At 33.8% G+C, this 14,929-nt stretch overlaps 1 protein-coding gene across 6 annotated transcripts in view; it reads left to right on the forward strand.

Annotated features, from left to right (window-relative positions):
- Positions 1-14,929, forward strand: part of ATRNL1 (attractin like 1) — a 750,424-nt gene that overhangs the window by 43,098 nt on the left and 692,397 nt on the right. For all 6 annotated transcript variants that reach the window (XR_008999031.1, XM_036898417.2, XM_036898415.2 and 3 more), the window contains exons 6-7: positions 9,386-9,560; positions 14,706-14,793. Coding sequence is in view for 5 of the 6 variants with exons in the window: in XM_036898417.2 (XP_036754312.2) it covers positions 9,386-9,560; positions 14,706-14,793 (263 nt within the window). In the remaining variant the exon portion in view is untranslated. The remainder of the gene's footprint in view (positions 1-9,385; positions 9,561-14,705; positions 14,794-14,929) is intronic.

Below are 14,929 nucleotides of genomic sequence, written 5' to 3' on the forward strand. Positions count from 1 at the left end.
CAGAGGTCTTTCCCAATGCCTGGTGGATGACCTAGTAACCAGTGGCACTTGCCTATTTGCCTCTAGGATGTTTAAAAAGGAAGTAATTGACATTCAGATTATTTAAGGAACTTATTTTCATTTCTCTTAACCTGTACCATAACCAATACTGAATAGCTCACCAAAGAGATGGGAAGGCTGGAAAACCATGGTTGGGAAGGGGCTGGTGCAGCATACGGTTCACAGCAAAGATGAAGCCACAGGAGAGTTTGATTCCAATATTCCTGTCACTGTCGCTGGCCTCTGGGATGCCACCACTGGCCTTGTTACTGTGGTCGCTGCATGTGACTGGCACGGAAAGAAAGAATTCTGAATTCTTTCCATATCTTCGTATCACTTCAAAGACTTGAAGTCCTGCTTAGGTCACTTCTGCTTGGCTAACCCTAGGTCTCATACGTACATTGGCTATCTTGAGATAGTGAGATAGAGAATTCAACTTCTCTGATTTTTGTAGCGGGAAGGGATCCTGTTTCTGAAAAATATTCACATAATGAGATATTTCTGCAAACATAGTAAAGGGGCTCAAATGATTGGAATCTTGCAAACAAAAATCCAAGTAAAATATTTTTAAGTGTAGATTGTTGTCATAAATGACAAGGAATGGGCTAAATAATTCTCTCATATCTACTCTGAAGAACTTTGCAATGTGTAGTAGATGGTAGGGGTAGACAGGTTCAAAAGGTAAATCAGCAGACTTCAGCGATGACTCTTTCTTAATCCATTACAACCAAACTTTTTTTTCCTATTGTGTAGAGATGAAAAACAGGTTATCATTTTTTATATACAAGACCATTACTTAATCATTTAAAAGTTGTTCCTGTAATATCCCTTTTGTATTCTGGAATGTTCTGCTCAATCCTATTGTTCAATCCTTGTAAGTATTTTAGGGATATTCTTTATGTTTTCATTATTCCTTTTCAGTTCAGTTCAGGCACAGGACTCATGTAAGGATTGGAGTTGGTTGTTTTGAACCTTTAAATTATTAAGAGATAATATCTGAACATGTAAATCAAATAATTTGATAGTTTAATATAATACTTCTGATTATTTAAAGTCAGACTTTTTTTGGGCTTAGTTCAGTTTCTTGCATGCTATCAAGGCCTTTCTTATTTCTGAACTTCCTCCTAGAATGTCTTACTCCATTAACATTGTAGGACTAGATCACATTCCCGTTATATTCTTTCATAGGACTCTATGTTTAAAATTGGAAGCATTTATCATATTTATGTTTGTCTGATTCTTTGATTATCTTATTGGAATATAAACTCTACAAAGAGAATGATTATGATTTGATCAACTCTGTGTCCTCAGCACCAACCGCAGTGCTTGACTTGCAGGCACTCAGAATTTCCTTTAGTTGAGTGAATCAATTAGAAATGTGTTAAGTTCGCTAGTGTAGTGATATCTGGACATTCAAATATAGATGTTTTAGAAGACTAGTACTCCAATAAATTATGTAATTTACTTGATATATATATAAAGCATAATTTTAAATATTGAGAGAAACAATTGAATTTGCATTTGGTTCTTTGATCCTTTGTCTTGTATTTGTTTCGATCCTGCAGTTTTAGATTTTAACATTTACCATTGGGTGGCAGTATTGACTAACGGAACACACACCTAAAAGTCCACGGCATTATTCAAGTCGTAAAAACTTGATAATTTTGTTTGTTTTAGAAAACTATAAAGTCTTTTAACTCAAACTCATGAATTGAAGCAAATGAAGGAGTTAGCCATATAGATATTTAGGAGAAGAACATTCCAACCAGAGAGAACAGTCAGTGCAGAGGCTTTGAGTTGGGAACATGCCATTGTGTTTGAGGACCAGCAAAATGGCCAGTGTGCCTGGAATTGAATTACTGAGGGTGAGATTAGTCAGGTATGAGTTTAGGGAAGTTACAGACCAAGAAATATGGTTGGGGGCATGGGGCTGAAGGGTTTTTGGAGTGGTGGGTTGTGTGAAGAAGGGAGCTGAATCAGCTAAGCCTTAGTGGGTAGGCTATTGTAAGTATTTTGACTTTTACTCTAAGTGAAATGTGGAGCTATTGAGGAATTTTAATCAGAAGATTGATATAATCTGACTTAGTTTTAAAAGGTTCCTGTTGACTTCTGATCTGAGACTGGCTTGTGGAAGCAGAGTACCACTTAAGAGGCCACTGTTACAATCTACACAAGAGATGTTAGTACTATGGGCAGGTAGTGGAGGGGCTAAGAATGGCATAAATACTGAGTATAGTTTTAAAGCAGGGTTAATAGCATTTGCTGATGCATCAAACATGGGGAAATGAGAGAAAGAAAGAAAAGAATGTAACAATGACTTTTAAGATTTTTGACAGGGTAAGGGTAAGATGGAGTTGTCATTAACTGATATGAGGAAGATTTTTGAGGAGAATCAGTTTGTTTTTGGTGTGTTAAGTTTTAGATGTCTTTCAGACATTTAAGAAGAGCTGTTGAAGAGGCAGTTTAGTGGAGAAATGTCTCTGCTATAGCTATAAATATGGGTGGTCTTAAAATATTAAATTGGAAACTATTGATAGTTCTTAAAGCCATAAGTAGATGAAATCATCAGGGAAATTAGTGTAGAGAGAGAACAGAGGAAGGACTGAGTTGTGGGTCACAATGCATTTCTTGGAATATTCTGTTAGACACACAGGTTCCTTCCACATAGAAGCTTAATGTGGAAATATTTACAACCTCCTTTTTAATTGCCTCTGACTTAGATACGTAGGATAAATAAATCCTGCTCTCAGTCATAGTTAACTCTGTATTTATCATTTTCAGCTAATCAGTGTCAAAGTCTGTAAAGCCAATTTTTAAGCCTTCCATAACTCAGATGTAATAGTTGGAAACCACTGTTCTTTGCTAACAGAAGTACAGTCCCTTTCCATATTATATAATATATAATAGCATCATTGACTTACACTGTGAGGACCAAGTATTCTTGAAACAGATCTAGTATAATGATTCCTACTCATTAATTGTTCTTTAAAATTAAAATACTGGCAGAACAGCTGCGGACACTTAAATTACACTAAAACTGATGCCTGGCCTTTGGATATTGATTTTTATGAGCCTAGGAAATGTTTATAATACTTTGGATATTGAAATAAAATCAAAATTTTCAGTGATGTTAGAGGATAAGACTCTTGTAATGATGTTATCTTGTTTTCCGTCTTATTGGAGAATGTCAGATTCAGTACACATATTAAATCATAAGACTATTTCTGGAATGGTTATAGTAAGTTACATATACCTCTCTTAAAATCTCCCTCTCAGCAATTTTTTCCTTTTCTATTAGTAATCTAATATCTCTTTGGGAAATTGCTTTTCTCTCATTGAGAGTAGTCTTGATAGGATGATAGACCCAGATTCCTGTTTATTCTAAATTTGATTGCAGCCTCTTTTAAAAATTCTCTGAATTTCCCTGTATTTTTCTAGTAAATTCCTGTTTTTTTTTCTGTAAGCTAGCCAAAATCAGTTTCTGTGGCTTACAACCAAAGAAATCTAACTGATATACTACCCTAGAGATACTGTTAGAGGGTATGTATATTTTTCTCTTATTAGATTTATTTAAAATATCCAAAATGCTATCTGCAGTATAAAATTAAAGAAATGTCTCTTAACAAACTGCATTTAATATAGTTTAAAGTTAGCAATATTTATTTAATATTTTCATTTGAGAACTGCAAAAAGAAAATAAATAAAATTCAGCCATTTGAATATGTACCACCTTAATAATAAAATAAATGTTCTTTTTATGATGGCACAGATTAAATGTGAATTTTAAAGAGCCAAAATTGTATTGAAAAGAAGTCTAAAATTCTGGAGCAAGAGTCCCCTGAAAATCCCTTACTTAACTGGATAGCTTTTTGGTTTCTTTTTCTGTTTTAAATGGTGTAAGGAAACTCTATTCTGGCTAATTCTTGTTTTTAGAAATCAAAGCCTGCTTGCTGTTAAATATTAATTAGCAAAAAGAAGCAGCTCATCAGCTGGATTGTTGTGAGAGACAAAATTTTACAGCCAGGTTTGCATTCCGTGTCTGTACATAGCAGTTACAGTTTTTGTAGGAACATCAGAAATCAGTATATAAATCTATTTATAAATTCGCGGTACATTCAGGGACTTGCTGTTTCACTCACCTGAAGACTTTAAATGTTGATCCTTCTTTATGAAGCAAGGTTATTTTATAAATTAAATTTGTGTAAAGCAAATAAAACTTTTTGTATTGATTTTCATTACAGAATCAGAGATAGAGTCCTTTAGAAAACCTTTTCCAGTGCAAAATAATTAGAATACATTGGAAAGGAAGAAAGAATGTAACTTAATAGTCTGGAATTGCTTTGGAAAAACTTAAAAGACTTTATAGTACTTTGTTTATTCTAGATTTTGTCTGCAATTATTTTTCAATTTGATTTACCTGGATTAAAGACTTTTTACTTGTTATTTTACTTCTTTCTTTTGACATGTCTATTTATAAAATCTAATAACACTAGGCTTCGTTAACCTATTTTTCTGTTGATTGATTATACTTAGTCCTCCTACATGTAAAGTGAGGGGATTGACTTAATAATAACAGTAAGTTTACTGTTATGAAGCTTTCATTGTAGTGTTAAATATTAGGTACAATCTCATATTATCTTTACAGAATCTTGTGCTTTCCTAGGTATAATCTCCATGATTAAACTCTCATTTACAGAAGTTATATAACTTGTTCAAGGATTTACAGTTAATAGGAAAGCTAGGTTTGACTTAGTAGTTCATGCTTTTTATCTTTTATAGCTTCGAGGTTTTCATTCATTCACTCATTCATTCATTCGAAAAGTATATAGTGAGGCCAATCATAAATGTAGGGATTGTAGGCCACGTAAAGGATTTTTCATTTTAAGTGTGATGGGAGATCTTGAAAGATTTTGAAAAGGGGAATGATAGGAGGCGATTAGTATTTTTAATCAGTCTGGTTGTACTGTGGAGAGTTGAATCTGATGGGAAGGGAGCAAGAATGGAAATAAGGAGACGGATTTGGAGACTATTGCAGTAGTCCAGGTGAGAGAGAGCATGGTGGCTTGGACTAGGATGGTAATTGTAAAGAAAGGGGTTAGTGGTTGGTGTCTGGTAGGGGTGATAGAATTTAAAGATGTTTATCATTGGTCAGGTACAGACACTCAGACACCAACTGATCAAATTGGGTGCTGGCTTTAGGACTGGAGCAGGATCCTGGATGAGCCCTGCTGTACCAGGCATTACCCCTATAGTTGTTTGTGGAGAGGTCTAGATTTTCTCAAGGGAGGGGCTGGGAGAACTGGGAAGGGAATGCTGGATACTTGAGGTAGCATCTGTTTATTAGCAATCATTGAAACACTTGCGTATTTTAACAGTTGGAAAGGCTGCATCCCTGTTACTGAATACCAGTCCAAGATTTGTTGGTGGGTTGGTTATGGATGGGCTGTGGGGGAAAGAGAGAACTCAAGAATAGCACTGTTGTCTTTGCCCTGGGTAACTGGGTAAATGGAAGTGTCATTTCCTGAGATGGAAACACTGGCAAGGGAGATAAAAAAAACTTGCGAGGGAAACATCAACATTTTAATTTGTACTTGGTAAGTTTGAGATGATTGTTAGATAGCCGAGTGGTAATGTGATGTAAGCGTTTGACTTTGTATTATTTAGAATTTGAGAGGGATTGTGGAGATATTTTATCTGGAGATATAAACTTGGGAAGGATCAGAGTATTATTCTACTTTATATTGTAGAATATCCTTCTTCCCTCAAAAATCTGTCTCACAGCAGCTGGAAGTTACAACATTAGAAATTCCTTCGGGTGCTCTCTGGTTTATTAAACAACACATAACCTGTGGAAAGGTAGCATATTAAGTCTTTATGAAAACATACTGTAATGTGAATTCATTTACGGTGTCCCTTTTCAAGATAGCTGAGGTCTGCTCACCTGGAGGAGATCCCATATTGGTGGAGAGGAGTTGTGCAGGGAGAGTTACAGAGATGTTGCATATGGGACCAAATTATGAAGTTGTAGATAGAAGATTTTTCATGGACATATTCTTATAAAAGGAGTCTTGGATGACCTTAAACATAGATGTCAATATTAGATGTGATGGATAGCAAAGCTTTGTGTCTATAAAGTATTATTTATAGTTATTTGTTTTTCAAATTAATCAGTTTATAAACTTGTATTTTAATCATTTTAGTTACAGAATGTAGAAAGCTACAAATTAAGACATCTTAGTTTCCTTAAACATTTAAGGCATTCATAAATATTCCATTCTATTTATAAGCTTATTAATTTAGAATAGAATTAAGAAAATCTGTGGAGTTTGGCAATAAACCATTCCTTCTAATAATTTCTAGAAGTTACATAAAATGTGGTATTAACAGATACAGGAAGAATTTTGACTACTATTTTGTGTGTATGTAGAAAATTAGGTGTTTTAGGTGCCTTAGTAAAATTAAAAAAAACTCTAGAATCCTGCTTTCTGTATTAAATAACAACATTTAGTTTAAATAAGTTACTTTAATTAACAAATTTAGTTAATTAGTTTTCTATAACTGTTGTAACAAATTACCACAAATTGACATCTTAAAACAAATATCTGTTGATCTCTTACTGTTCTGGAGATTAGAAATCTGAAATCAGTTTCAATGGACCAAAATCAAGGTACTGTCATTTCAGGGTTACAATTCCTCTGCAGGCTTTAGGGAAGAATCTGTAACCTTGACTTTCCCTGGGACTTTTCCCATCCTCCTTCGTCAAGGCTTAGGGCGCGGCTTCAAGCTTGGACGGTCATACTGCCTTCTTAGGTAGTGAGGTCTCTCTTTTTCATAATGACAGGGGTGGTTACATATAGAGGCCCCTTGGCTAATGCAGGGACTACTACCAGCTCAGTATACATAATTTAATCATAACTGCAAAGTCTCTTTTGCCACATAAAGTGACATTCACAGGTTCCAGTGATTAGGACCTGGATACCTTTGGGGGGCATTATTTAGCCTACCACAAACCTAATCTGAAGTATTTTGCTCTAGTGCAAATTTCAAAATCATTTTACTGATTTAAATATAAGAGTTTTACAGGCCATCATTCCTCACTGATGTTTTTGCCAAGTAATAGCCAGATATTATTTGACTGCTTCCAACTTTGTGTCTTTAGGTGATACACCATTTTAACTTTATTCAGAAAGCATTTTAGATTCATAGAAAAGTTGCAAGAATAAGAGTAGTACAAAGAATATCTGAATGCCCTTTACCCAGATTTACCTATTGTTGACATTTTTTCCCTATTTGTTTTTTATTCCTGACTTACATGATTTAAAATAAATCTACATTTACTTTTAAGAAAACAAGATACAAAATTCATACCAATATATGTGTTACTTATATATAATATTCATATGATCTCATTTCTCTTCAGTTAAATTAGAGCTGGCAAACTTTTCTGTAAAGGGCCATATAAGTAAATCTTTTGGGCTTTGTAGGCCATATCATCTCTGTTGCAGTGACTCTACTCTGCTGTTTTAGTGTAAGAGCAGCCATAGAAGATAAATGAGTGAACATGGTATATTCTAATAAAACTTTATTTATAAAAAGCAGTTAGTAGGCTAGATTTCGCTTATGGGCTATTGTTTGCCAACACAAGTTAAATGATTTCCAAGTGACTTAGAATTGTAGTTCAAAAAAAATTTTTTTGAAAGCAATCTGTTCTTTTAATTTCTTCCTTTACCAAGAAAAAGTCTATAGTCTTTACACTCAGAAATAATAAGATTTTCTATATTTAATTTAACATATTGTGTCATTATCAGGGATAATATATGGTGCTACCTAGTTTGTACCTGGAAAATACAGACTCATAGAATATAGGCATTGAAAAAGGCTTTGAAGATGAATGAATGAAATCATGGATGAGTGAATAAATAAGCAAGTGAAAACTATAGACTAATGTTTCTCAAATCAGAGTCCATTTGGAAGTTTTAAAATCTTGTTACTCAGTGATAATCTAAAACTTTTGATATAAGCAAATTAAAGATCAAGTGATTGTTCTTGTAATTGAGTAAAAATGCCATTTGATTGCAGTGCTAGCATTTGTGTTGACTATTGAGTTGGGACCAAATAGTGCCCCTTGTTATAGGCTAAAAGAATATTGCTGAAGTGTAGTGATACTTTTGTGACATGTGAAGGTCAAATGGTGATATGGTATATTCCATGAATTAAAAAGGTTTATAAAAAGTACAGAAAAGAAATGTGATGGGAAAATAATGTCAAAATAGTACAGGTATGTTAAAATTATGTAAAAATGGTGCTATAAGAATGAATATCATTTACAACTTGGGACCAGTGATATAATTTGAGCAAAACAATATTATCCATCATATTAATTAAACATTAATTTTATTGGTTTTACAAGTTTGTTTGTATATGTAATCTATAAATTTATGTTGGTTTTTTATTCATAAAAGAACTTTAAACATAGGAGTTTATATCTAGTTTTTGAGTATATTTTAGTTTAATTAGAATTAAAATAATATATGAGCCCTTAAGTTTGATGAAAATACATTTTCTTTAGAAGCATTCCTTCCATTACTTAAGTTTGAGAAACACTAATCTAGGCTAGTCCTCTACATTTTACAGATGAGAAAACAAGTACTCATGAGTAACATCAAGAATATCTATAGGAAAAGGAAGTGTTTTCAACTTTAAGTATTTAAGTTGTACTGCACTAATTTAATAGTTTTGATTTTATTATGCATAGTGATTTTTTCTGTTTGAAGATAGTAAGCTTCCCTAATGATACCAATTTTGGCTGCTCTTAAAAATGCTAAGAAAAATATAATTTTAGTTTTTATATTTAATAGTTTATAATGTATAAATGCTTTCATTCCACTGTCTTTTAAAATATTAAATACTTATAATAACTGAGGGGATAGATTATTATTTCTATTTTATAGATGAAGTCTTGATGATGGGAGAGGTAAGCAGACTTGCCTAAGGTCACTCTTACAGTGACAGAACTGGGATTTGAGTACATTGCTTTCCATTCTAATATTCTAGTAGCATACTAAATTAAATCTGAAATTTTATATTTTGAAATGATTCATTCAGATTGTGATAATTATTTGAACATATCCAAGTCCAATTGAGTGTATGATCTTTTTCCCCTGTAGACATTACGTTTGCTATTAGAATTTTTCCTGTAACTTGTACTTCAGACCATTTATCATGTATGATACATTTATAAATATAATGAACATTGAATTCTTAAATTCTTCTGATCCATGTATTCTATGTTGGTAAGGTCTTTGCTTAATGCATTATGTTCTTTTATTTTTATTTTTTTAAATAGGTCCTGATTGTTCTTTGAATGTTCCTTCTACTGAGTCTTACTGGATTCTGCCAAATGTTAAACCCTTCAGTCCTTCTGTAGGTCGGGCTTCCCATAAGGCAGTTTTACATGGGAAATTTATGTGGGTGATTGGTGGATATACTTTTAACTACAGTTCTTTTCAAATGGTCCTGAAGTAAGTATTTTTATTTTCAGATTTTCACACAATATTTTCTTTTATTAAGGTATCATTGATATACAATCTTATGAAGGTTTCACATGAGCAACATTGTGGTTATAACATTCACCCATATTATCAAGTCCTCCCCTCACATCCCATTGCAGTCACTGTCCATCAGCGTAGTAAGATGCTCTAGAGTCGCTACCTAGACCAGAGAAGTGACCAGAGAAGTCACTTGCCTTCTCTGTGCTACACTGCCTTCCTTGTGACCTGCCTACATTATGTGTCACACACTATTTTTTTAAGCTGGACTTCTTGGTAGTAAGACTATCTTAAATGTCTTATCTTATTGCTCTTCAAATTTATGAGTGATTATTTTTGTGAAAGTTATTTTTTGATAATTATTTTATGATTATTTTGTGATTACTACATGGACTAATTTGAAAATATATTGACTCAATATATCCATAGTTAATTTTTTTTCTTTATGTGTAGAGGTGTGGTTTGTATGAAAATTTCATTCTCTCTCTAGAGTGCTTTTAATAAATTATGAGTAAAAAAATACTAACTTTGTATAAGGGCAGGCCATGCTTGTACGGGGCAGTATGAATCCTTCTACCTTTTATTTTTTTTAGAATGAAGTGTAATTGCTTACATAAAAATACTTTCAGTTTGTTCTGTAAATTTTAATTTACCTAGACTTTTACTTTGCCTTTATTTTATAAGCTTTTATAAAAAGTTTGGGAGTTAAGAGAATGGTGCCAGTATTATAAAATATATCATTAATTTACGATTGGCTCAATGGAGATCATCCTTTACATGATTGGATGCTATCGGGAGTCACGTGGATGGCAGCTGTATCTGATTTTTCTTTTCAGCTGATGATTGTATTTTATGAACCATTCAATAACAGAATTAAAAAGGAAATGGGATAATTTGATCATTAATGTTTTCAGGGATGATATTCATAATATGTAATAACTGATACACCTTGGGCATTGGCCAGTCAGAACTGACCCTGGACAATATACCACAATGGATTTACTCAGGACACCCAGTTAAATTTGCAATTCAGATAAACCATGAATAATTTTTTAATACACATAGGCCCCTTACAAAAAGCAAACATATATATATACACACACACACACACACATATATATGTATATATATATTTTGATTTTGTCCCAAATATTTCACAGGTCATACTTGTACTAAAAAAAATATTTGTTGTTTATCTGAAATTCAAATTTAACTGGGAATTCTGTATCTGGCAACCCTACCCACTTAAAATATTAACCATGTTAATGTGGGGGATATAAAAAATTCTCTGTATGAGGGGAGATTGCCTTAAAACTATGATTGAATATGACTACAATTAAAGTGTAAAATAAATTCTGGAAAGAGTGAGGAAGAGTCTTAGGTAAATATTTAAGTGAACAATTAGAATTCTGTAGTATATATAAGAATAAAATATAGTAGAAAGAACTGAAGGTAAGTTGGTAGGATTAAAATGAATTGTTAAATTGTTAAGGTATGAAAAAAACCTGAAGAGATAATGAGACTTAAGTGTGGAAATGAAGAGGAAATTATAATTAATGAAAATGAAAAGGCTGTGAAAAAAAATTGAACTTTGGATTAAATTATGGCATTTGCAAGAATTGTGAAGAAAGGGTATACGTGTCAGGGAAACATGGAAATGTTAAAAGTTTGTGTTCTGTACAAGTTTAATAGCATATTTAAAATTAAGTGATGAATATTACTTGATATTCTCCTAAACTCATATATTTTCTATTTGAACCAGATGGTTTAACTTTTTGTGGTCTGAAACCTGGTTCTTTTGGTTACAGTGTTTATTTAATTTTATAATAAGCTATGAGATATCAGAAGTAACTTTGTTGTTGTCACAGGTTAGAAAATATTTTTCATTATTCTGAATGTAGTTCAGTTGTAGGTAAGGATATTTAAATAGCTCTTAGAAGTGATAGTGTCAGTTATAAGTTAATTTATCTTCTATAGTAGATTTTAATTAAGGTGTAGATGTTATATTTTAAGATGAAATTATTCAGTAAATAATATAAAAGGTTTGTATTAATGTCTATTAAACTAGAGAGTATTTTACTGAATATATAGTCATTGACTGAAAATTAATGTATATACATGGGCACAGAAAACTACTTTGAACATTTGTGCTTGATACTTGGTCCTGTGTGCTTGGTACTTGGAATATATTAGTGGACAACATAAATATTGCTGTCTTTGTGGAGTTAGTGAGGAAAGACAGGCAGATTAAAAAACATGGTTACTATAATAAATAAGTATAAGTAAATTATGTGTTGCCCATTGAGTGTGTTGTGTTTTCTTGGTTCTTCTCAAAGGAAAGAATCCACTGAAGAGACAAACTTAGAACAGGCTTAAGCAGCAGGAATTTATTAACACAAAGTGAAATTATGCTCTGGAGAAGGGAGGAGAGTGGGCTGTCTGGAAACCAGAAGCTGCCCTACCATTAGGATTAGGATTGGTTTTTTTAAATGGTGGAAAGGCCCTTCTTGCCTCATTCATTCAATTGACATGCTGATTGACAGTTTCAAGTTATAGAACTTTCTTCCTAGTGTGCAGGCACTTAGCTGTAAGTACCCAAGCAAAACCCAGGGTAAGAGGGGGCAGGAATGATGGGGGAGGTGTCCAAAACCACAATTTAAATTTATTATAATTATTTATTATAAACTTACTGTAACTCCAAGTTAGCGCCTGGTCACCTTTTGGGTCTTAGTGTGCCTGCAGCCAGCCTGTGTTAGTGGTCTGGAAGCCGTTCTGTGCTTTTTACATCTTGTTTGGCCCTGATAAGGCAGGAGACTGAAGCATAAACAGGAGGGGTTTTGGCTGTGTTCTGCCATCTGGTGACAAGGGGGTAGGTGGAGAGGGGGAAGACCTTGTCCAGGACAGGGCGGACTGCTCATCTCTGCCTAGCTGCCTGACGTATGCGTGTATATGCATGTCTAGAGATAGATACCAAAATAGCATGGGTAAGCAAATCCGAAGTGCCCAAGAGGAGGGAGTTGCAATTACAAATGTAGAGGTGAAGACAGGCTTCATGGGAAAGGTGAGGACAGACCAAAGACTTGAAGGAAGCTAGACTGGCAGTGCAGCTCTCTGGAGGCAGAGAAAAGAGCCAGACAAAAGCCTTAAGGTAGGAACTACTTGGAGAGCATATGTGACCTGCATGGACTGCATGAGAGGGAGGCATGAAATTAGAGGGATAATTGGAAAGGGAGACAGATCATGTAGGGTGTTGTGGATCTTTTGGGAGCCACAGGAATGTTTGAACATGTTTTGACTTGTATTTTAAGAGTCACTGGGCCTACAGTGTTGAGAATATACTGGGACTGAGAGGAGTAGTAGAAACGTGGGTTGAGATTAGATGAGATTAACAAGGAGGTGAGTTCTAGAGGAGAGCACAGTCTGACACGCCATATCACTAGGTTGGGGAGAAGAGGAGAAACCAGCAAAGGAGACTGAAGGGGAGGAACCAGTGAGATAGCAAAACCAAGGTGTGGTGTCTTTGAAGGCGAGGGAAGAATATGTGAGCAAGGACTGATTAACAATGTCAAATGCTGACAATTAACCAGGTCAAGGAAAATGAGGACTGAAAGGTGGCCATGGACTTAGCATGAGGAAGTTGACATCAACAAAAGCAGTTTTGCAGGAGCAGTGTTGTTAAAAGCCTGATTGGAGTTAATTGAAGAGAGAATAGAAGGGTGTAGGGAATGGCAATAAAGAAATGGGGCATCAAAGAAATAGGGTGGTAGCTTGAAAGGGTAGTAGTGGGGAATTTCTCTTCCCTATTCATAAATAGGGAAAAATGACACCCTGTTTATATGCTGATGGGAATTGTCTAGTAAGATGAAAAAATGGCGATACAGGAAGGAGATGAGAGAACCACTGCAGTGTTTTGGGATCTGGTGCACAAGGAACACAAATTATTTATAACTGGGATTAGTTAATTGCAAAGTAGGCACCCAGGGCCTAGATGCTAAGGATGGTTTTGCATTTTTAATGGGTGATAGAAAAGAACGAAAAAGAATATATGAGACTAATGTCTGCACAGCCTAAATATTTACTATATAGCCCTTTACAGAAATAGTTTGTCGAACCTAAGTTATGGGAACTTGGTGAAAAGCAGTGTGTTGGACGCAAATACTAGTAGGTAAATAGATGTAGTGATGTGTCTGTGGAAGTTATGTCCTGGTTGATTGCATTTCCTCATTTGTGTCATACACATGTATCTTACAACTCCAAGGTAGGAAATAAGTTACACATAATGCTAAAAACAATTTTGGTAACCCTTCCTCTTTTTGGAGTTACCTTGTCTATTCTAACAAGTTGGTGGGAGACAAAAAAGGGGAGAAAATAATAGCTTCTCAAACAAGGTTCTAATTAGTCCTTGGTTGGGTGCTCCCTTTTATATATTTTGGCTAATTGAGACTTGATGTAGAGTATGATATGGTGGTGACAACTGAACTGGCATTCTTTTAGATAAGCCTTTGAGATTAGTAGTTTAGAATTTCTATTTTCACATCTATAGTTTTAAACCAGTAGAATAAATGATTTTTTTGTGTTCTATAATCCAGTAGTACCTTATTTTTGCAGAAGCTTCTTTTACTAAATTGGCACAATCTCAAAAACTGACCAGTAAATATTTGTGCATAGAAAATATGTTTCTTGGTTAATTTGCATAATGGTAAGCTAACTGTGTGTAAAAGAATAAAAATGAATACATAAGGCAAATGGCTATTATAAAAATGAGAGAGTTTTCATCTACATTTAAAATTAAAAAAGTGCAGAAGAGTTCACTAATGTTTAGGTTAATCAGTTGGTTGAAGTTATTAAAGGCAATTGAGTAGATCAATTCCAGTAATAAATAACTTAGTCAACTTAATGTATATACATATTTAGGTGATTGAATACTAATTTATAGTAGGTATATCTTGAATTAGTCTTTATTAAAAATTTCTACTATGGGATATGAAATCATTAATTTATTAGTTCTAATTGTTTTTGAATTTAATCAATACTTGAACACCAGTGAAGAAAGCATGTACAAATTAAAAAACAAAATGGATCTTAGCTTATAAAGTTATTGTCTTTTCTCACTTTTAGTTACAATTTAGAAAGCAGTATATGGAATGTAGGAGCTCTGTCAAGGAGTCCTCTCCAGAGATATGGACACTCTCTTGCTTTATATCAGGTATGGATCCTGCTTTTTAACTTTTAATCATTTTTTTTTTCAGAGTTTGCCCTAGAGAAAAAAATACTCTCAGGTTTTTTTCCAATACGTAATGAAAACAATAGATCACAATAACTCGAGATGTCATAGACTCATA

Source organism: Manis pentadactyla, chromosome 8, assembly GCF_030020395.1.
Source record: "Manis pentadactyla isolate mManPen7 chromosome 8, mManPen7.hap1, whole genome shotgun sequence".
Lineage (NCBI taxonomy): Eukaryota > Metazoa > Chordata > Mammalia > Pholidota > Manidae > Manis > Manis pentadactyla.